The following is a 24,393-nucleotide window of genomic DNA, read 5'->3' as shown; positions in this document are numbered from 1 at the left end:
AGTATCTAACCCAAAATTATCTCTGTTGTAAAATTTTGGGTGGTAGAAAGAATGCTGATTGTTTGGACCACGAAGCTTACAGCTGCGTAAAAAACTGTTCCCATAAAGTTAATCAGAACTGACTCTGTTGTTCTTGGTTTGCTTTTTTTTTTCCCCAACAGGTTCATATCGGTACTACAGGGCTGATTGTGACTCCACCCCCTAGCAGCCCAGTCACAACAGGGCCTTCATTTACCTTCCCGTCAGAAGTTACCTACCAAGCTGCTCTTGGTGTAAGTACTGTTTAAGGAATCTCACACATCTCATACAGCTTTGGTCTGTACAGTCACTTTTCTTCCTGGAGTTCTGATACACTGATTTGAAAGAATGGTCTTATGATGGTGATCTATGTCAGATGATAGTATCAAGTACAGCAGAAACATTTTCAATAAAATAATTTTTGCATCATGTGGTCCCCATCAATTTCTCTAGTTTTCCTCAATCTGTTAAACTTCTTTGATCCCATCGCCTGAAAATACCTGCAAGCACTGGGCAAATACATGGTTGATACTCATGTTAGGCAGAATACAGTTCTAGTTAATGTATTTGCTGCAAGCATAGGATATTGATTTGATTTGTGAGCAAGATGCTCAGTTTTGGCGAGGATGGGTTAGAAAGGATCTAAAGCAGAATGTCAAATTTTCTATCAGAAGGTTTTTTTTTTCCTCTTAGTGGAAAATAAGAATCAGTTATTAAGAATCAGTAGTTCTTAACTGGATACCAGAGTGGAAAAACACTTTATTTTAGTGTTGGTGCAAAGTCATTAAACTACCTTGGGTGCTTTAGTTGCGTAAGCTTGTTCAAAAGCAATCTCACCATCAGTACCCATAGGAATTAAATTACAGTGCTAAATGCAACATGGAGCGAACCTTTGCCACAGGATTGTCCTGTATCCTGCAGTGATGCTTTCTCTTTGTGATAACTGGGTTCCTGGTTTTGTTTCCAATTAGGCATATAATTCCCATTGAGAAGCTAAATTATTCTCCACCACCCTTTTAAAAAGTCAATAACCTTCTGTACATCATGTTCCATTTCTTAACTAGATTTCAGCATGGTTAGAATACAGGCTTACAGCTCAGGCTATGGTCAGATTGTTCTTTTCCTGTAGGTGGTACTAGGTGATTTGACTGAAGTTCATCTTTTCCACTTGCTTCAGAAACTTACTTTAATTTTAGAACTATGCAGAACAGCTCTGATAGGAAGTCATGATATTTTCCCTTTACATACTTTTTCCCCTCTGAAAACACCCTCCTTAACGTTTTGAGCAGTAATTTTAAGCTCCAGAATAATTGTGCTGTATGATATGATATTCTAGTGATTGGCCTGAGTCGTCTTGCTTTGGTACTTTTTTAGCTTGAGTAAAAGCTTCCCCTCCTTTTCTCTTCATTTATGAACATTATTCAAACAGCTGGAGGGCTGGAATGGAATGAGGAGCATTTCTCTTTTGCATGAATATGATTTTATTGGATATTGTACCTGTCGATGGTTTTGGTGTTTCTGACACTATTTAAAGTAATTGATTGTTCTTTGAGAGTAAGCCATTTGATGCAACTTGTTTTGCTTCGTGCTGAGCTCAAATAAAGGGAGAAGGAAGAAACAGGAAAGCATGTGTGTAATTCACAACCAGAGATAAACAGGAAGCTTTTCTGTAATTAAACTAGATTTGGTTAGGAGAGGGATGTTCTTCTGTGTGAAAGAGAAGCCAGTGAGCACTGTCACTTTTGGCAAGTAGCAGGGGAGAACCTCAGCTTTGTCCCAGAGGAATTTGGGAAGACTACTGCAAGAAGGTAATGTGGCTTACAGCCCAGCTGAAGTGCCTCTGTACCAATGCGTGGTAAATAAGCAAGAGGATATGGATACCACAGTGCAATTAGAAAACTATGACCTAATTGCTCTCATAGAAATGTGATGGGAAGAATCACACAGCTGGAATACTATGATTGAGGGCTGCGAGCTTTTCAGAAGGGATAGGCAGGGTGGGGGGGTAGGGGATTTTTCCTCTGTGTTAAGCAGCGGATAGGCTGCAAAGAGCTGCCTCAGAGACAGCCACAACCAGGTTGAGAGCCTGTGGGTTAAAATTAGGGTCCGGGCAATAGAAGCAGTCCACCTGATCAGGGGGAGCCTGTTGATGAGGCCTTTGTGCTTTAGATACAGGAGGCATTGTGCTTGCAGGCTCTCGTCATGATGGGTGATTTCAGCTTCCTAGATGTCTGCTGGGAAAGCAACACAGCGAGCTAGAAAGCATTCGAGGAGATTCCTGGAGTCCATTAAGCATAACATCCTGGTCTAGATACTAGACAGACCAACCGGAGGTGAAGCATTAGTGGACAGTGGGCCAGGTGCTCACCAATGCAGGAGAGGTTCTTAAAGAGGTTATTATTGAAGGTAATTTGGGCTACAGAGACCACACATTGAGTGAGTCTATGATCTCAATGAGTATGGGCCTGGCATAGGGCAGTCAGGATCTTGAACTGGCCTCAAATTGCACAGGGGAGGTTTAGGTTGGCTATGGGGAAAAGCTTTGCGGAAAGAGTTGTTAAGTGCTTGAACAGGCTCCCCCGGGAGGTGGTTGAGTCACCATCCCTGGGTGTGTTCAAAAACCATTTGGATGTGGTGCTTACACCAAGAGTACAGGGATGTTGTTTGGATGTGCAGTGAAGACAGGCTGAGGGAGCTGGGCTCTTTCAACCTGGTGAACAGAAGGCTCCAAGAAGGCTCCTTGCTGCAGCCTTCCTGTGTTTGTAGGGACATTATAAATAGGAGGGAGACCCAACTGCTTGCACGGTCTGATAGTGACAGGACAAGGGAAAGAAAGGGGGGAGATTTAGGTTAGGCCGAAATGTCTTTACACCCCGCTCTTAACTTCGGTGAGACAGATGCGGATTATTTTAGAGAAGATGTTCTTACCTGTCTTGCTTAGGTAAAAAGTCATTCTTACTAAGATGGTTGAGATGACTTCCTAGCCTCCAAATCTGTGACTCTTGTATCTGCTTACAATTACAGGATGACACTTCAGGTTACCGTGTTGCTTTTTACAGTAGTTTAGAAGATGCCAATTGCATTCCTTGTATTTTGTTCCCTGTTGCAGATGATACTTGGTACCAGAAGTTGTATGAGTTGTATGTTACGAAGTTGTAGCCAAAACTGACACAAATAACAGTTGAGTGCTTGTGTTGAATGGCCTCATAAGCTGTCTGCTGCATGGATCTCATCAGCACATTTTTATATGCATTAAGAAAGCCTGTGGTAGAAGTTTTATTTTACAGCATTAAACTAGTTCTTTTGCCAGCAGCATGAAATCTCATTTTGAGGTTTGGTTCTTTGAAATTGAAGAAGCTGTGAACTGAGACAAACTTCTCCTAGCTGAGGCTTTTGATTGATACTATCGCTTACAATGTTCTCTGGAACTTCAAACTACAGCTTTGTCCTTAGTAGAGACATTAATTGGTCTTTTCTTCTCGGCTACTGGTGTTTTTGAACCTTGCAAGCAATTAGTATGTTTGAAGTTCTTTGTAAGATATTTATAGCAGATGTTAAGTTCAATAGTTGTTGGGTAAAAATAGGCACATGCAGTTATGTAAGCCACATTGACTTGGGAGGGAGCTCCTGGATGTAGTTTATAAGGCAGTTATCTAATGGAGGAGATCCAGTTGCCATAGTCTTTGCCAGAAAGCAATGTTATGGAAATTATGTGACTCAGGCTGTGATACAGAAGAAAGAGATGAAATACACCACAGCTAAGTTCGTTACATTCATAAGCAGCGTAAGAAAAACAGACAACAGATAGCTTAACATCTTTTCATTCTGTCTGTTATATTCTCTTGATCTGTGGAGTGTGTTTTGGACTGTAGTTGCCCAGATATCCACACTCCTAACTATTGAAGTTAAATATATTATGTTTGAAATAGTACTATATGCAAAATAGATGGTCTATATTTAGATGATTTACATTAGTTTACATACTGAAGGCTTATAAAATTTAAAAGAATCCCTCTTTCTGGTTCTGTTTGTTCTCTCACCCACCCACACAAAAATTGCCCTTCTGTGCTGAAGTGCATAAGATAGTCTGATCTGTTAGTGATGAGACACAAGCTGTGAGAGTTATCGTAAACGGATGACTTACAACTCTCCTTCCTGTGGTTCCAGCTGATTCAGCAGTGTACGTCAGGAGGAGGTTTAAACAAGAACTGTCTGAGTTTAAACCAACAAATAGTCAAACTAACTTGTGCTGCTAAGAGGAAGCAGCTGAAAGAAATGATGTTTTATACGAGAGGCCTGCTCTTGATAATGCGTAGTTCAGAAGTTTTGTGAAACACGAGCCTTATTTTGTTAGCTCTGAGGGGATTTTGTGAGTTGCATATTTTTTCCTATGCCTTGTGGGAGTGAAGTTAGTTAATTATTATTTTTTCCTCTGCTTTGCCTTGTGTTTTTCTTTTGGTGAGCTGATTGCTGGTCTGCAGCTGACCGATAGGGGAATGAAGCCTAAATATATTTAAAATTAGTAGTATGTGTGAGTTTCTAGAATACTTAAAAGTACAATTTGAAATTTTTAACATGATTATCAAATTATATAGTGTTCCATATTACAATTAAGAAACAATCATCATGCTTCAGACATGTATGAAAGATGCCATTTTATGCTGAAAGTACGTTGGCTGCCTGAAGAGATATTGGAGAAAGCTTTGTTTTTGTTACAAACTCAACTGCCTGATATAAAAAATAGTTAAAATTATTTTGAGAAATGCATTTTATTATATCATTTGGGACTTGCGTATATTCTTTCACAAAATGCTGACCGTGGAGACCATCAAAACTAGCTTGTGCTGAATGAAGGTAGGCATGTTTCTCAATAGCTGCAAAAATAGCTAAGTGTTGGAAAACTTACTGAGAACTTAACTAGAGCATTTGGGCCCATTTTATTAAGCTGTAGCAGTGCCAGCAGAGAAGCTGTTGTCTTCTAAAGCCTATCAGGTAGTCTAAATTAAATTTCTGAGTATTTGCCCAGTCTTTAGGGGCTTAATTGGGCTGTGGCTCATTGCAGGTTTCATTACCGTAGTACTAGACATGGGGAGGAGAATGGAGCAAAATAAAATGGAGCTGGGAATGTGCCTTTATTGCTGCTAAAAATTCTGTCTGTAATATGTGATCTGATTAGTACAACACCCAGCAGTTACAGTGTTAGAGATGCAGGAAGTATGAAATAGCCATGCCTTGGTGCATGGATAGGTGTAAACATTTCACGGAATGGCCAGGGTTGGAAGGGACCTCAAGGAAGATGAATCTCCAACTCCCTGCAACATGCAGAGCCACCAATCTCCACATTTAATACCAGCCCAGGCTGCCCAGGGCCCCATCCAACCTGACCTTGACACACTTGAACACCTCCAGGGACCGGGCATCACAATCTCTCTTGGCAGCTGTTCCAGCACCTCACTGCTCTCTCTGTAGAGAACTTGAATTTCCAGCTGATCAACTCTAATGTGCATTTACAGATTCCACCATGTGTAACTGAATCTGCATTCCCCAAAAAAGGTTAGAATTCATATGGTTTTATACAGTTGCCTAAAAGCTAGTTGCTTACGATCAATTCGGATTCACATATGATGTTTGCTGAAGCTGATTGGCAGAGGAAATTCTGCTGTGAAGCAATGAAAAGAGAAATGCTAGTATTTCACGATGGAAGATATTTTACAAATATTAAATGGGTGGGAGTCTGGAATGTGAAGCAAGTGTATCTGCAGCTCTTGTAAAAGTTGTTAGTATCAACGTTCACAGTTATTTTCCACAGCTCCTTTGTTTTGGATACAGTTGGTCTGGTTTAAAAAAAAAAAAAAGAAAAATAATGCAGGATTAGAAAAATAATGTAAAGTATTTTGCAGTTTACCTTTCTATTCATATCCAATTAAGCATAAATTTGACAGAAACTATGGTTGCTGTAAGAGACGATCAGTCTTCTCTAGGTTTTGTACCATTTGATCACGTAATACTTCACTGTGTCTTGATTTGCTTGTGGTACTAATAGGAATGGGAGGGTGGTTGGACTAGATGATCTTGCAGGTCGTTTCCAACCTTGTGATTCTGTGATTCTCTGTTCTAGTCTTATGTTGTCATCTTTTTATTAATGCTCACACAATGCAGTGAGGTACTAATCCCTCAGTGTAGAGCTACTTAGTCTGTACCTTTTTGTTTAGGAAAACAACAAGCTTTTAGATGTAGGTTGGTTGAGGGGAATTAAAATTACTTTCAATGCATTTATATGCAGATGTACTGAATGAGCCAGGCAGCGTTTCAGTACATTTTGTGAATTTCTACTTTTGTGGGCTTTTTTTTTTTTTTTTAGATCTCAGTCAGCACAAATTGGAGCATTAAAGATCGATTTAAGTCCGAGATCATGTATGAAATGAGTTCTGCTTTACATTATGAAATATGTGAGATTTCTTTATTTGCTTGTTGCAATACAAACAATTATTTTTGGAAGGAGAAAAGAAAAGTTCTGCTTTTCTGAGATAATTTTCCCAGGAGTGTCAGTACACAAGCTCCTGAAGAATTGTCTGAGGCTTTATAGAGCAGAAGGTAACAATTACGCCATTGAGTCTCAAAAGGCATAGAATCCTGTAGGCAGAACCCCTGTTAATATCTGCCTGGAAAGGAGCTTTGCCTTTTTACTGGAGTGTTTGCTAAAGATTACCAATCTCAATAATACCGAATTTCAAAAGCTAACCCTTTAAACTAGAAGAATAAGTGAAAGCAGTAACAATAGCTCAGTGGCTATGATCTCATGTTGTGCTTGCTTTTTGTTACCCATACATCAAAAGAAATTTTCCCCCAAAGGGGTGGTTTGGGGTGCACTGCTCTCAAATAGAGTATTACGTTTCAGCTTCAGGTTACAAAAGCAGTAATGTTTTGAAGTACAGTCAGCAGTAGGATGCAAAATCAGCCTCCTGGAAGGCCTCTGAATTTCCATTGAGTCCTATCCTAAAAGATGTTATAGTTAGAAACAATGCCTTCAGTTTTTTTTCTTCTAGATCACTCGTCCTTGCTTAATTAGCTGCCAAGACTTCAAGATGTAAACTTGAAAAAGCAAAACGTAGGCAATTGAAACTCTGTATTTCACCAGCAGGCAGTGGAATGTTGAACTTGACTGGTTTTTTTGTTTTTTTGCTTCCTTCGCGTATCATACTTGTGTTTGATGAGTTGAATCAGTTGAAAAAAATACTGCTTGTTTGCTGAATTTATTTTTTCCTTTTTCGTTTTCCCCTCAAAATATCAGAATATGAATCCCCCTCTTCCACCTCCACCTCTGTCTGCTGCAGTTGTTGCATCAGCCTCTTCTGGACCTCAGCCTGCAGGTGTAATTCAAAGGTCTGCGTCAGGATCAGCTGACCAAATGGCACATTTAAGACCACAGACTCGTCCCAGTGTGTAAGTAAAATGGAAACATTCTGCCAAACAGAAAAATGCAGTGTGATCAGTGACTTTATTTTGTAATTACCTCATGTCGACTGGTTATGTTCTGCTGAAATCCCCAGAAGCCACACATACTACTTCAAACAAAAGCATAATGGTGATATCCTCAGATGGCCTGAGTACAGAGTATTGTTCATGTCATAAGTAAATACCAGCTGATGCCATTTGCTTAAAAGAAAAAAAAAACAAACTTCACTTCAAAAATATAAAGCATTTCTCATGCAGAATATGAATGAATCTTGAAGTTAGTGATGAAGACTGTCTAGCTTGCAAGTGGCAAATAGTGGAGTGAATTTATTCAAAGTTTTCTGTTACGAGTGGAATGAAAAGACTGTTCTCGTATGGAATAATTCATGCTAAAACAGTGAAATACTGTTCCTCGTTTAGTCTCTTACATTAGCAAGTCATTGTCAGTCTGCTTGTGTAAGTTGCAATTGAAATTTGATTGAGGATTCTACGGTTCAGTTAATTACTGGGTGTCAGTTGGAAATGAAGGCAGAAAGCTGCTAGTTAACATTGTTTTCACGCTTCTGTAAGCAAGTGTGTATGATCCTTCTGGTTGAAAATATTTTGTATATTAACATGTACTCGTGACAACATCTTGCTTGGAAACTTCACTGTATGCAGTTTGGAGAATAAGAAAAGGAAGAAAAAAACCGAAGGACAAAATCAAGGAGTGGTTGAGCCATCTGATAAGACACATTTGAGTTATGCAAGGATCTCTATTGTCCTGTGTTGGTTTTTATTGTTGCACCAGGTTTCCTTCCTGTCCAAAGGAATACCCATCGTGTGTAGCAGGTGCATCTGGATTTGGGCTTTTTCTTTGGTGTCAAGCATTTTTAACACTGCTCCTTGTGGATCATTATTGCTTAGTGCTGTTAATCAAGTTCCATCTCATTTATTCCCATCCTCCATCTTCAAAGGATTGCTTTATTTGAGGACACTAATGAAATTTGCAGTGATTTAACTAAAAGGGAAGTTAATGAACACCAATTAAAGCACATCATTTGCTTTCCTGCCGAGGTTCATTACAGGGCTTGAGACACAGTTTTCCACAAATATCTTTCTCTAAAAAGGAGAAGAAGGAAAAAAAAAAAAAAGTAGAACATTTCTCAACTCTCATTGTGATTTAAGTTGTGTTGTTTTATGTAGTAATGCTGCTTTGCAAGGAAAAAAAAAAAAGCTGTGAAAGGTTAATAACTGCTAGCTAACTTACCTATGAATGTCAAGTTCTTGTGAAACTTAACATGTCATGTATTAGAACCAGGTGTAGTGAGAGAGGTGGGTTTTGGTGGGATCTGCAGCTGATCAACACATTTAATTAAGAACACTAAATGAAGAAAGTGCTCATTCTTACTGGAAGTAATGTACGTTACAGTAAGGTGCAATTAGGAGAATATTTTTTAATGGTCACTGCTTCCAGCGATATTGTCAGACTTCTCCTTTAATATTGCAACAATGTGATGGATCAACTATCACCTAGCCTCTTCTACCACATCTTCTCATTTCTGACTCTGAACTCTCTCTGGTTCAGAAACGCAAGTGATGTTCTTAACTGTTGTAATTTTAAGAGCTCCCTCTACTTTGCTGTCTTTCAGATATGTTGCTATATACCCTTATACCCCTCGAAAAGAGGATGAACTGGAACTGCGGAAGGGAGAAATGTTCTTGGTATTTGAACGCTGTCAAGATGGCTGGTTCAAGGGAACTTCCATGCATACGAGCAAGATTGGTGTTTTTCCTGGCAACTACGTGGCTCCAGCTACGAGGTATGCTTTTAAATGGGTGTCTAAATAGTTCTTCTGGTTTCAGGTCTAAAATGATTGTGTATTTAATCGTAACGCTAGCTACTGGCGGAGCTGCAGATGAGTGTCGGTGTGCCTTGTGTTTCAGTATTTTGTTGTTAAATTTTGACAGGACAGTGACAAGTGCATCACAAACGAAAGTTCCCATGTCTACTGCTGGTCAAACAGGACGAGTGGTGACTGTCAGCCCTTCCAGTGCTGGTGGGACATCTCAGAAGCTCCAGGGGAACGGTGTGGCAGTGAACTCCAGCACCGTACCCACAGCTGTGGTTTCTGCAGCACATATCCAAACTAGCCCGCAAACCAAGGTCCTTATGCACGTGACAGGACAAATGACAGTCAACCAGGCTCGCAACGCAGTTAGAACAGGTAAAAAAAAAAAAAAAAAAAAAAAAAAACAATTGAGCAAATAGTTTTGTATGTGCAGTAGTATCTTTGTGGTAGACAGTCCGTAGGATCTGTCTGAGCAGGTGACTTGAGTCAGGATGTGTATGGATATGTTGGGTTTCTTAAGCATTTTTTAAGTAGTCTCACAGAGCTGAATATTCTCTACAATTCCAGTGTAACTCTCTGAATTTTTGAATCTTTTATTACTCTCTTCCAGTCAATTATATGCACATACATAATCCTCCTGTTGGAAACTTATATAGAGGTACTTATATAGAGGTGCTTTAGTTGGAATTACTTTTCTATTCCAGTGGTACCTGGAATGGAGGCATTATGTGATCTCGCCTGCTCATATGCAAGTTGATGTGGTAATAAAAACGATAAGAATAAGAGTCATTGCGTATTTTTCATGTTAACAGTGTACAGATGATTACATAACTTCATAGTACTGTACGTCAGCAGCACTTTTAAATTCACTGATTATCTTTGAAGATGTCTAGAATTTTTTTTTCTCAGGGCTCAGCATTGGTTCTTAGGCTTTTTAGTTTGTTGTCTGCAATTGACTGTAACTTGGTTCAGCTTTGACTCTGAAACCCTTAGGACTGTACTGGCTTCAAGATGCACACCATCTATGACATAAAATTCAGTATTTGTGATAGGTATTACTCTGTCTTTTATGTACAGGACAGGTCATGTGATAGTGAAACTTACCTTGTGATTATTGAAACCCTGATCTTAAAAGATCGATAATGCTGTTATCAGGAGTTTTTGTGTTGTTCCACTGTGGATTTGCCAAGTTGAGAAAATAGCACGCAGCTAGATTCTAATCTGTTTCAGTTGTTGGATTTTTTTTCTTTTGTTTAGAAGTCAAAAAACAACAATTAAAAACAAAACCCCTAAACACAAAATCGGCTTCCACTGAAAACTATCCTGGTGTTCCATCTTTCAGGCTCTAAGGTCTCCTGGCTGAAAGAGTCATGAATGGAAATATTTTAGTGTTGTTTTTCTTTTTTTTTATTCACTAGATTCTAGTTGTCAGAGCAGAAGAGAAAAGGACTTGCAAATGGTATAATCTGTTATCAGTTTAAGGATTATTGCTCCTTATGCTCTCAATCCACAAACTTGTAGAACCCATCCTTCTTTAAGAGTCATGCAGCTCCCCAGACTTCTTACATACGCTCAGATATCAGCACTGGGTCTGTTTTTGAAGGCAGGATCCATGTGTATGTCTTCAGATACTGTATTTTCTTAATTGGCCCATCTTCCTACAGTCTGATCTTAGTTTGGAACAGATGTAATAATCCTTTGTTACAACCTCAATCTTTACTTTTAGATTAAAAAAAAAAAAAGAGAACACCAGGTGCTATTGGCAGGCAGTAAGAGAAACTAAGCAAAACATGCTTTCTTGCCTCTCAGGCACAGGTGGTTCCTACTTGAAATCCTTTCAATCTCTCTAGAAGCTTGCAAGTGACTGTGCAAAAAAGAAAGCTCCTGTGGGCTCCAAAGACTTTTCTGTCTCTGCATCTTGATGCTTGTCAAGATGAGTAAGTTCTTACAGTTTATTGAGCTGGAAAACATGACAGCATATTCCCCACCAACTTCTCAGGTCCCAAATGGAAAATTCAGAGCAGCAGGACTCTCTTCATTGGGAATTTTAACACTGGCTTGTGATGTAGAAGTATACTGTTCAGACACAGCTTTAGATCTGTTCCTTTTAAAGGCCTGTTTAACTGGAACTGAAGCAATAATAGCTGCGTTATATTCAAATGTTAGAGAGAACTATGTAGTCAGCATCTGAAATGTGATCGTCTTGAACTTCTGCTGTCTGAGTATTACTCTCTTGATGAGTCTTCACAGGCTAATGCTGCAATTCGTAGGGCTCTCCTTAGTTTCTGTTTAACTTAGGTTTTTGGGGATTGTTCTTCAAATTATCTTAGTGCCACTGAAGACAAGCAGTGTGTGAGGAGTTTGTTTTCCTTCTCTGAAAGGAACTGGGAAGGAAACGTACATCATATCTGTTTCATTAAAGGTTGAACTGTATGGAAATAGAGGGGCTTCAGATGCCTACCTGTGGTTTCTGTTACAGTTCAGAAAACAAAGCCAAAAAGCAATTCCGTACTTCCACTCCATTGATTGCATGCAAGCATAGACATAGCTTGCAGAACAGCAGGTACTTGCAGGAAAACTGGCTTCATCTTACAAACAGAAGGTAGTTAATAATTGTTGGATTTCTTCTTGGGTTTTTTTTTTTTGTTTTGTACTTTTTTTTAATAATCAAAGCCGCTTTAGGTTTTACGCTGGCCTGTGTTCTTATCATCTTTTTTGAAATGTTTATGATACTTAAAAAGATCTGATATGGTGGGAGACATCACATCAAAAAGTGTACATAGCATTTAGTGCTGCTTTCTTTTTGAGAAAGAACTTGTTTCTTATCTCAGAGGCAGTAATTGGATATAATACCTACTGTAGTATTGTTGCATCAAACTTCAGAACTGTGTCAGTCTTCTCTAATACACTGTTGGTGCGATCTGCCAGGGGAATTTGTAGAGGGGAGACTGAAGAGAGGAAAGCAATAGAGGCTTGGTTCCAGGATATTACTTCTGTAACAAGCCTGAAACTCTAATTAGTATCTGAAAAATCAAAATGAATTGGTATATTTGAGCAGTGCATGCACCATACCAGAGGGTTCACCCTTGGCTAGATGTTGAGTTTCAGCATATTTGAAGGACAGACCCTGTGCAACAATGGAATGCTGCATTTAGCTTTGTACTCTACAGCTGAGATGTCTGCCCTTCATACCACCCGGTGGTACAGAGATGTCCAACCTGTTTAAGTGAGCTAAAGCATGTATTCTTGACAGTATTACTGTAACAAGCCATGTTGCTTTATGGGAAGGATAAACTCATGTAGAGATCTGTGCTTTGCAGCTGGGCTGCAGCCCAGGTTAATATTTTCATCCCTATGCTGCTCTCCAAGTTTCAGTGTCAATGTTGCTTTTAATTCACCAGGGATATGAGTAAATCCATTTCTATATTTAAACATCCCAAGAGACAATAGCACATGTTCTCAGAAAAACCACTCATAGCAGTAATTGCCACTGTGCTTACTGTTTGAAAGACCCACTGAGTCTGTTGTGGATTTTGTTTAGGGAAAACAATCCCATTATATTTCTAGCAGCTTCTGTAAAGGAGTGTTTCTTTCTGCATTGTTTTATGTGCCCTGACAACTACGCAGCGTATAATAAGGAACAAATAAATTCCAGGCAATATTTATCTAGCTCTTGTGAAAATGCTTCTTTGCATGTGAAGTACTTTGCTTAGCAGCTTGGACGTGTCCTCAATAGCTGCAGTGCTGTTAAGCTTGCTGTGGCATACTGGTGCAAGTGGATGATTAGGCATATGCTGCTCCACTGTTAGGTGGAGATAAATTTGATGCTGTGTAGGATGTTATGGTAATATAAATGCAAGTGATACAGTAGGAAGAAAACTTTGTTTTAAAATCAACTAGTTGCAAGGCAGTGACAGTACCTCATTTTTTTGCATGCCTTGTGCAAAGTTTAACTCTCTCATGTTATACTTTTGTTCTAGTTGCTGTACACAATCAAGACCGGCCTACAGCAGCAGTCACACCCATACAAGCACAAAGTCAAACATGCCTTATTCCTGCAGCTGTGATCATTCCCCACCATTCTGTTGCCTCCCAGCAGCTCCAGTCCCAACTTCCAAATACTGCTGCTTATGTCACAGCTGTGAATGTGAACCGTTCAGCCATCCCACTGGCATGTGCAGCAGCTTCTTTGAATTCTCCCAACGTTGCTGCTTCATCTTTGGAGGGAGATCTAAGCGGGAGAACTGTGAACACTCACCCTGTGGCTCCTGCGTCTCCAGAGAGCTCTTTAGCAGCTGGTGGTAGTGCTGCTGTCAGTAAAACAGACAAGGATGTCAAGGTGCGTAGAGAATCAGATCACTCCCTTGAATGCTCCTGTTTTCTTCATGCACGCTTCCTAGAGATCTATGGTTTTTTCCTACCTTTGCTGAATTGCAGCGCTGTAAGGTTAACAAGGCTTACACTGAAACTCAGGCAGCCATTTTGTGACTACAGCTGCAGGCAAGCCCATTCGTGGCCATTCAAAAATACGGGAATATAAAATACAGAGCAGACGTTGGAGAAGGGTTAAAACAGAGTAGCTGGTTCATGCTGTTATTTGGATGACAAATGGTGAGTTGTGGAAGTTCAGAAGAGCTGACTGGCTGTTGGGATTTTAAATAATTTGTATTGTGGACCTGAAGCCAGGTTGCTGGATACCTGAGAAAGCTGCACGGTTAGCAAATGTTAGCTGTAAGTGTCTCGAAACTTATATATTGATGTGATAATGGAGGGGGGGGAAAAAAAAGAGTAAACAAAAAAAAAAAAGGTGATGAACTTACAGGACCATGAAGAGTTCAATCTCATGAAATAAAATTCATACTTAGTGTTAATCAGTATTCCTTTAGGTTGGATAAATGAGTGGAAAAAATGAGCCTTAGAGAATTTTTCTTCCTTGTTAAGCAGACACGCAGGTAATGGAAAATGTGTTACAAGTGGTGTTTGTTGCAGAAGGAAAAAAAGAAAGCTGAAAAACCAGACATGTAACTGTCTTTATGAAATGAAGGTCGGTCTGGCAATTCCATTTTTTTCCTTCCCATTTGAAGTACTTTACTCCACATCCAAATTCATTTTTACTGTCCAGCAGTGTCATTATGTTACGTTGTTGGCAGAAACATTCTAACAAATTTCTAGCCATTTTTGTTTCGCAGTTGTAGAGTATTTAAAACCTTTTTTCTTCTTTTTTTCCACAACTTCCTTTAGATCTCAAATGTTTTAGGCATTACCATGCTACTTTTCACCCACATACTCTTCTTAATGAAGTTTCTGAAAGTTTTAATCATAGGCTGTAACAGTCATCTCACCCACTTTTTAATTATTTTTGTTGGTTATTGTTGAATGGAGAAACGTAGAACTTGATTTTAAAATGACTTTCAGTTGTAACCACTGAAAACAGACCAACGTGCCTGTAGGAAGGACTTTTAAAGAACAGATTTAGAGTTAAAGGTGAAAGATGCTAATGTATTTGGACTATGCTAATTCCTTTGAGTTTCTCTTTTTCTTTCCCATTTTGTAGACAGCAGCTTTTTGCTGAAATAGCTTGAAGTTATTGGAGACTTGGAAATAAGACAGAGGATTTTTCATTCACAGTTCACCAATTCCACTGTATCCTAAGCTGTAATAAAAGTCTCACACTGCTGAGCTCTTCTCTTTCTGTGGTTAGCTTATAGCTTATTTTTGTCTTCGGGGCTTACAATCTGGCACTTCTCCTAAGCACTAAATTCACTTAGTCAGGGAGTTGGTGAGAGAAGCACTGCCGCACCCCTTAGAGAAAAAAAAAAACACACAACAAGAAACACAAAAGCAGCTTAAATAATTCTCTTCAGGGTGAGTCCTAGTCTTCAGGGATTCCTGTCTGGGCAAGCAAAAAGAATGTTTACAATTCTCCCTTCTAGCACAGCAGCAGAACACAATACATTCCTCTTGTGGCAAATTTTTGCTAAATATCGTGAAGGCCTTCCCTTACTGAAGGAAAACAAATAAAATACACTTATTGAAGCAGCAGCCTTCAGGGCAGACTTTTCTCCCTGCTTGGTCTGAGATAACATGGAAGTTTCTAGGAAGGAACAGAGAGTTAAACGTTTTATTTCTTGGAGTCCCCTTTGGGGGTCTCTAGTGACTCCCTCCTTTTGTAGGCAACTTTCTGGTCCACTGACATTGCCTTTTAAGGTTAGCCTCAAGTTACCTTAACTAAGCAAAAGGGCTTAGCTGGTTTATGATCTGAACGAGTTACTGTCTTTCTCTTCACAGTTTTAGTAATTTTCTTTTTTATGATTTTTGTAATTGTTTCTTATAATGATTTCATCAAGCATTTCCTCATTACTAAGTCTCTTCTGGACAAGGTGGCATCTGTAAGGAGGGAGTGTTTTAACTCTTTGTAGATTACCTTTGTTCTGAAATGAGGCACTGCCCTTTGCTTACAGAAAGAAAAAAAGGGTTTGCTGAAACTGCTTTCTGGAGCATCCACTAAACGCAAGCCACGGTTGTCACCTCCAGCATCTCCGACTTTGGAGGTCGAGCAAGCAGCCGCAGAGTTAGCCCTGCAAGGTGCAGTTGGGCCAGAGCTTCCATCAGCAGGAGGTCATAGCAGAGCTGGAACCTGTCCCACTGACTGTGAGGTCTCTGGGCCAGCGCAGGAGATGCTGCAGCGGAAAACGAGTTCCCTGGATTCTGCTGTTCCCGTAGCACCACCACCACGGCTGCCTTGCTCGTCCCTGGGTCCGGTCTTGAACGAGTCCAGGCCTCTTGTCTGTGAAAGGTAAGTTATCCTCAGCCTCCAAATTTAGGCAAACCAAAAAAAAAAAATTGCACTCTGTGATGTTCTCTGTATGTTGGAACTGCTAGCAGTTGTTCAAAATGCGGAGATCTTGTAAAAACTGAGTTTGCTCTTCTAACAGTGCTTTATGTACTTTCCAACCAACTTTAATATTTATGCTTGTTTGCTTTTTTAAAATTGTGGTGTAAATACATGGTAAAATACAGTGATCTAGCCTTGAATGAGAACTGAGGTAGAGAGAACAGGTCTCTTTTGCAAAACAACAACATTACACTTTTGCATAGAGGATTATCAGGTTAGATGTTTAGGATTATTGGCAGTACTTAACTACCAACCCAAATCTATGCTGAATAAGTAATTTGTCTCTGTGTCAGATTAATACAGGATTTCTGAAACTGTTGCAGAGATGCTTTTCCTGCGTGACTTCCTTGTTACTTTGCACTCTGCATAGGAATTGTTTGGGTTGCCTCTGCATCTTGACAAGTGAGACTGGAAGTGCGCAGTTGAACCCTTGTACTTCGAGTCTCATTGATCTTAAGCTACGTCTATGTATTAAGAGCCAGGCAGTATGTATGTTTTTACTTTCTTTTGACTTCTCATACCTTCAACATTATTTAAATGTTTATTACTGTTTCTATGTAGTTTTCTTTGAGGAAATTTCTATCTCGTACTGAACTTCTGAAGTGGACACTTGTAGATGAAAAATAAGACAAGATTTTTCTTTAAAAATAATTTATTTTCACAAAATCGTGAGTCAGTTTGGCACAGTAGTATGTTCTTCTGCTTTGAATGTGATAATAATATCAAATTAATTCTGGTATGACCAGTGAATATTTATATAAAGCTGTTTGCATCTTCACAAAAAATACATTCTTAACTTTCCCAATGGAGACTCATTTCTTGGAACTACGTACTGAGAATGATGCTGTATACTTGTATTAATCTAATAATAACATATATGAAAAAAAATCCTTTTAATATAACCGTATCCTTAATATTTAGGGAAGTGATAGTAGTGGAGAAATGCTGCCACAAGTTCATTCATTACGTCAGTGTATTTAAACAGAACTTTGTATGGTTTCTCTTTGTGCTTTTCAGGGTTTAATACTTTTCTTGCTGATGTGCTCTTGTCACTTTTTCTGTTTCTTTAGGCCACATTATTTGTGTTGCTTAATAGGACTATGTACTTACATCTTCTGTTCTGTCTTCAGAGTGTATCTTGTGAACATGAATCAGTGTTACTGGTTCTAGGGAGGGATGCATAGAGAACGCACTGTATCTTCTGTTAACATTTTGGGAGAGGGATGGAAAGTATTCTTGCAAGAAACATCACAAGGAGCTGAAGAATGGAGAAATCCCCTGCTAAGATTGTTCTGCTCTTACATATCACAATTCCAGTCACAAGCTACAGTCTGGAAAAAACCACAGCAGTACTCTGACTTTGGAGAATAATTATTAGCATTCAAGTTCTGTTTTGAAAGTCGACTATAGGATTTAGGAGTTATGTTCTGCTGATGTTGTGCATGAATAAGAAGTGCCTGAATCAACTCAGAAAAGCACTTGAAAATATTTGTTTGATACAGAGTTTTCCCCAGAGTCTTGCCTTCGTTTCAGACACAGGAACACATTCTTCATTGTAATCCCACTGTTTTTCCATTCAGTAAATTGCCAAGTTTTCTTACAGTCTATTTAGTGTGTGTTCTGTAGAAAATTAGAAGTAAAACTCCAATCCATTCATACAGAATAAATGGATTAACAGATTTGAGTGTACACAGGCTCTTTGTGGCATGGATTTGCAGATCATTACTTTGATACCTGTGGCCATTTCTCCAAAGGAAGGGGAGATGGTGGCATTGCCTTTCATCTCGCTGCTGCAGATGTTTGTAGCAAACCAGCAGTTTGCTTCCCATTACTATACTTACTTTTCTCCCGTGAGCTAAACTGACTGCCTGTTGGCATCCACTCTGCTTCATATCTTCATTGAGTCCTGTTTTGAGAACTGATGAAATCCCAGTTAGGACTTGCTATACGTAGATCTCCCAAGAGACTGTAACTATTCACACAGTGCTGCTACCCTTTTCTGAACACTTTTAAAGATGCAGGCAGACTTCATTTTTTGTGATGATGTGTTCTTAAGAAGAACGCAGTCGTTTAATATTGTGGTATTTCAGTGTTACAGAATTAACTGGTGCTATTAGGGCTTATCGAGCTACAGTCAGTATTTTGCCTTCAACAGATGGTTAGTTCATTGTTTTTTGTCTTAAAAAACAAGGACAACAAAAACCTTGATGAGTGCAGTGTTCTGATTTTAAGCAGAAACTATTTTTTGTCCAACACGTCCAGTAGCACTTCACTGAAGGATCTCTAACCTTAGAAGCTTTTGAATTCTGCTGTTACCTGTTGATTGTATTCAGTTTCAAGGTGCAGACGTGACTGTGTAACTAGAGGCTCAACTATGATAATTATCAGAAAACTTTCAAGAAGTTGACATAACTGTCTATAGAGCTATAACATGTGAATTTTAGGGTTATGTGAACTCAAGCCATCATAGAAGAGACTAAACATAGAAGAGTATTAGAACCCTGTACTGAATGCACAATATATATCATATTTGATAAGTGATTTTATTGTGAAAAACTGGAAAAATACATTTTTATCAGCGGAGTGCTAAAGGAAATTGTTGGTCTGAACGCTTCTAAAAAGCATTTATTTTGATGTTTATTTTAAATGTTTATTTTTAATGAAGTGGTACACCAATTGTGCAGCTGTTTAATTAAGATGACACGCGTTCTTTACTTGAAAAGCTCTAAGATAAACAAGAATAATTAAAACCAAAAGCAAATTAGTAGGTGTTATTTGTTACATATTTTTGTTCTGTGCACGCTTCCTTAAGAGCGTTCCCTGGGATAACATCATATTAAAGATACAGTTAAAAAATTATGCTCAATTTCTGTTCTGAATGCTTTGATTATAGTTGAATTGTTCTACTGGAAGTCTCAAACTTGCCTTCAAAAACATGCTTACGGTTTTCTCCTGTTACTTGCCTTTTTTGTTTATTTTTTACAGGAGTCATAGATTAAAGAACAAATTATTGTAGGAGATGCATGCTTTTAACTTAAATTCATTACGTTATTATTATCTTCTGTCCGAGGTATACTTAACAGTCTTAGACAGTTTCTTGTTAAGTTTGAACATGCATAGAGATATTTTCAAGGCATTGTTTAAAAAGTAAGACAACTGAATTTTGTTTTTTTTTCCCCCCTGTCAAACAGGTACAGAGTTGTGGTATCCTATCCTCCTCAGAGTGAAGCAGAACTTGAACTTAAAGAAGGTGACATTGTGTTTGTACATAAAAAACGTGAGGATGGCTGGTTCAAAGGCACTCTGCAACGAAATGGAAAAACTGGCCTTTTCCCTGGCAGCTTTGTAGAGAACATTTGAGAGAATTGATTCCAAAAGCTTCAAATCACACCGTACTGTAAAGTAGCACAAGTGTTTTATCAGAGAAAGCACAGTCATGAAATGTTTTCGAATGACTGTACTGTAAACAAAAGTATACATATTTTTACAGTGTCTATAGCACAATTACACCAGCAAACAAAGAAGATGAAGGCATCTGCTGGTTTTATCACTTTCAATTCTTGAGTGTGATGTGTGCCTTGTACTGTCTGGTTTATTATATAGAAGAACTTTTTTCCCCACGTATGTTACATAAATGAGCAATTGTTTACAAGGCTGTAACTAATTTATTGTTTGTTTGTTTGTTTTTTTAAACTTGAATTTTGTGTAATAGTTAAAAATCTTGTGGCTATGATTTTAACAAATTATTAATTTATGAAAGAATAGCTAAGGGGAAGCTGGATTCTCTCCTTATGAGCAAGCGATTATGTCTGATAAAGAGCCTGCCATTTATCCTCTGGACATTTTTCCCCTGCGGTGTTTAACAGTGGAGTAAGTCTCTTGTTTCATGAGTTAATATTGAATGGTGGTGATGTGGCGTCAAATAGAATTTGCCAATTGGGGGAAAAATGCGTTCTGTTCTTTGAATGGAGGGAAAAAAAAAGTCAGTTGGTGTTCTTCAATCTAGTTCCACTCCTTCATAAATCACACAAGTGGAGTAATGTTTCCAGGAGGCAAAGATGTACGTGAAAAACTGTCTGAAATTCAACCATCCCAAGGTTAGAGTAATCTCAAGGTTAGGAAGGAAGAAATTTCAGAGCGTCAATGACAGTTTCCCCATACCTTCTGATTTTGTAATAACTGGGCTGTTTGAACAAAGCTTAGCTTTGTATATTTGGCCTTTTTTTTTTTTTTTCTTTGGCGTTTTGTGCTCAGGATCCAACAAAATTAGAGGGAATGTTGAAGTCCAGTACTTAGAAGAATAATGTCTTGAAAACACCTGTTTGATAAGACTGAATATAAAAATAAAATTATACATTGTACTTACTGTCTAAAAACGCCTAAGAAGTATAATTTGTTGTTTTCTTCTCAAACTGTTCTGCATGGCCAAGAGGTGTTTTACAATGTCTGAGCAATAGTGGTGGTAAGTGATACACTCGTGTTAATGTAAAGGCTGTATGAAACACTGTGAAAATTTTACTAACGTCTTAATCATTTCTACTTTGGTATGTTCTGACCTTTTCTTTGTCTTGCATGTGTTACTCAATTCTTGCAGTAAAATAGCTGTGCATGATTCGCATTTTCCTTTTCAGTTACCTGTTACTGGGTTATTTTGTTCTGAAAGTTTCCCAAAAGCCACTTGACCAAAACTAGTGATCAGCTCACTTCCAACCAGAGAAAGTGTCCAGTGTTTGAATCATTAATAAGATATTTTTCTTTCCTTGCAGCTGATGGATATAAAGAACGCAGCCTGCAAGGAAAATGTTAGCCTTTCAGGGTTCTGTTAGAGATTTGACACTTTCATTTTTGGATTGTTGAAGTTCAGTTGTGATTTTTTTGCAAGACACTGAGCACCATCATCTCCAGTAAAATTTGGTGTAATTTGGCTGTTACTCGGCACTTTACAAAGGGGGGAAGCCAGTAGTGTGATGCAGTGTCACACAGTATGTAGAAAGCAAGGAACAAATACACAGCACTGTGTGAAATCCTTTTTTTTTTTTTTTTTTTTTTTTTTTTTTTTGAAGCTATACGTTGAAAAATATCAAATGTTAACAACTAGGATTCTTTGCCATTCTCACGTAGTATCATTGTGATGGTCTTAAAAATAAGAAAAAATATATATCTATAAATATATGTAGTGGAACATGACAGCGTTCCCAAGTTAATTATCTCTCTGAAACACTGTATAATTCAGTTTTTGTGCTTTTTAATATTTTTAAATAGTTTACTTGAATATTCATGTAATATATAAAGGTTTTGTGAAACAAATTTTTAGTTAGGAAGGAGCTGATATCAGCTTTTGTCAGCATAAATTGGCACTAGTGTGTCATAATAGTCTTATTTTGAAAAACGTAGTGCATTTTATATTAAAGACTACTAAAGGTTAATTTTTTTCTATTTCTGCTCTCCATATTTTAAACTAAGCGACTAAGTTACCTCTGTTAATAGATTTTCATGGTGTAAAGTCATTAAAAAATCAGCTGTTAATCCAATAGTTCTGGTAGATGGAATATGGTTTTGATTTTTTTAACAATAAATGTTTGTAGAAAGGGCTTATTACATAGCAGTGCAATGACAAAATGCAGTTATCCTGCCTTTTTTGTGATCTTCTAGGAGTAATTTTTTTGGTTTTGGCTTGGGATTAATTCAGTGTCGAAACAGAGAAACCCTGTGCATTTGCTTTGTGTAATTCCATACAAAAAACTTTTGTAAGGTATTTTATATCTATGTTTGAAGCTCAGTGAATGTTAAGTGTTTGATTTATATGTTAAACTTCCAATCGTAATAAATATTTTCTTAGCAAACGTCTAAATCGAAATGCGTATGCAAACAGTGCACATCAATTTCTTGTTCAGAATTTGATAATAAAATTACCAGAACTTTATTCTACAATTTATAGGGGGATATTTCTGCTCATAGAGGAAGTCTTCAGATTCCATAACGTTGGAAGTTTGGAATGATGAATGTTATGCAAAAATTCTAGAGAGAACCCATCTTTTCCATTACCTTATTTCTGCAGGCCGTTTCAGAACATGCAGGTGATTTCCATCGCAATCTGATCGTGATTGACTCATTTGCTCTAGGTCTTGTTGTGTCAGGCACAGAGGAGGTAAGAAGTGCTTTCCCTAGAGGATGAAGTGCCTAGTGTAGTGTGTGCATGGAAGGAGAGTCCCCAGCTCTGAGGTCCAAGCAGCCACGTGACTTTGTCTGAGGGCAGAAGTGTTGGGTGGTAAGAGGCTCTTTTCCCCTGAAGAAGTTTGCAGTCAAATGCCAAAGCCTAACTAGACCTTCTTCATTCAAATGAGTTTGCCTGTCTACATGTAGCTGATGGGGGAAAAAATATATGGGGTTTGGGATTGGAACCAAGAGGAGACATCAATGCCAGAAATGGAGAACGGAGATTGAATAACAGCTTTCTTTTTTTTCCTCCAGAATTGTGATCAGGCATCAATGTGTCCATAGGAGGATAAAAATGGATAAAATCGTGGTAAGAAGTAAAACTCTTTCTTTGGGTTTGAGGGATTTTATTGTTGTTTTGCTTTTGTGTTGCACTTACTGAGTAATTCTAACGTATTCAACGCTTGGGTTGCCAGAGGTGCCTGAAATCCTGTTCACCCTCACTTTGTTATCTCTGCTGTAAAATAGTGATGCCAGTAGCTTTGCATAGGCTCAAGAACGTGGCTTCTGAGCATCCTAGCTTTTTTGACAGAGCTGGCAAAAAGTTTTAACTGGATGGCTCTGTCCAGTAGCTTTAAGCAAGAGCGTTCTAAGGTGCGTATTGACTTAACGAAACAGAAGAGTCCTTCTGTCTATTTAAAAAGCTTTATTTTTACAAACTGTGGCAGTATGGCCTCTCAGACATATTAGTACATTAGTGATGTTTTCACAGGACGTGCTAATGCACCCATCTTTTGGGGATTCTTACCATGATTCTCAAACACCTGTACATGTCAAATCATTATGAAGTACTTTCTTCCTATTGTGGTAGACAGGTAATGGTAAATCTTAAACTGTCTGAAGCCTGGCTTGAGCAAAACCAGTGTCATCTTTCTTTTGAATGATTTAATCATTTATCAGCTGGTGTACTTGAAATACAGAATGAGAGCTGAGAATGATGATGGTGGAAGATGAGGATCCAGACGTTAAGTGTGAGGAGGGAGTTAGAAGACCTGTATGTGGCACCTGCACCTTACCTGACTTGTTTGTGATATGACTTCTGTTATCAGAATACAGCTCTGTGAAAGGAATTAAGAGGCACTTGAAAGTTTAAGAGTGAAAATGCATCCTTTGATCTTTGCATAGTTTCTGAAGCTTGTGTTTGTTTGCCTATGTCTAAAGCTACTACTATTCTGGTTGCGCTGAGCTGCATGATTGTTCTGATGTCAAAACATGTCTGAAATCCCCAACTAGGTATCTGTATTCCTCAATTATAGGAAAAGCACCTGATGGATGTGCTTTGAGAATATGTATTGTGCTGAGTACTGGCTGAAGTTTTAAAAAAAATATCTGTCCACAAAAAAACACACAAGGAGTTGCAGGTTGTTGCTAATCATCAGTGGTAGTGTTTGCTTATGATGCTGTCTATATGGTATACTGATATATGAGGGTTGCCTTTAGGAATAGTATGGATATGATGAAGTCATACTCCACAGTGTAATCCAAATTCCTCTTACTTTCTAGAGGACAAACTTGTTGAGACCCATGAAGTTAGCAGCTGCTCTTAAAAAGCTGAGGTCTCGTATTTTGAACCTCGGCTTCCTCATTTGCCGAACTGACATTTTGAGATCTTGTGAGGTCTGTGATGCTGAGCCTGTTTTCATTTCTTAATTTCTCTGCTGTTTCTACTCAGTGGATGAAGACAACTTAAACACAATAACAGTAGCCCCAGATTTCAGTTACTCACAGATACAACTAGCTTGTAAAAAAATTCCTCTTAGCACATTTAATTGAACAGTACTCAGCTGCACTCTGCAACCAACTTACGTGCCTATATTATGGTCCTGTTTATATGGCACACAGAACCTTAAGGCCTTCAAATATTTGCATCTGGTAGTTAAATCAAAACCGATTCAGGAGATGTACCCAAACTGTAGTTACATTTTAATTTCGGAGTGCTGGGACCAGCGTGTACAGACCAAGTAGAAGAAACTGGAC

The 24,393-nt window shown here is 38.5% G+C and overlaps 1 protein-coding gene across 1 annotated transcript in view; it reads left to right on the top strand.

Moving 5' to 3' along the window:
• Positions 1–21,731, top strand: part of SH3RF1 (SH3 domain containing ring finger 1) — a 73,348-nt gene extending 51,617 nt beyond the window's left edge. The window contains exons 6-12 of the mRNA XM_042829810.1: positions 162–272; positions 7,310–7,461; positions 9,105–9,275; positions 9,424–9,680; positions 13,286–13,644; positions 15,767–16,101; positions 19,392–21,731. Of these exons, the coding sequence (XP_042685744.1) occupies positions 162–272; positions 7,310–7,461; positions 9,105–9,275; positions 9,424–9,680; positions 13,286–13,644; positions 15,767–16,101; positions 19,392–19,560 (1,554 nt within the window). The 3' untranslated portion in view covers positions 19,561–21,731. The remainder of the gene's footprint in view (positions 1–161; positions 273–7,309; positions 7,462–9,104; positions 9,276–9,423; positions 9,681–13,285; positions 13,645–15,766; positions 16,102–19,391) is intronic.
• The last annotated feature ends 2,662 nt before the right edge of the window (positions 21,732–24,393 follow it).

The sequence above is a fragment of the Centrocercus urophasianus genome, unplaced genomic scaffold (assembly GCF_019232065.1).
Source record: "Centrocercus urophasianus isolate 14NV4802_14NV808 unplaced genomic scaffold, USGS_Curo_1.0 seq_32, whole genome shotgun sequence".
Classification (NCBI taxonomy): domain Eukaryota; kingdom Metazoa; phylum Chordata; class Aves; order Galliformes; family Phasianidae; genus Centrocercus; species Centrocercus urophasianus.
Note: the sequence above shows the minus strand (reverse complement) of the source record. Positions and strands in the feature narration are given on the sequence as shown.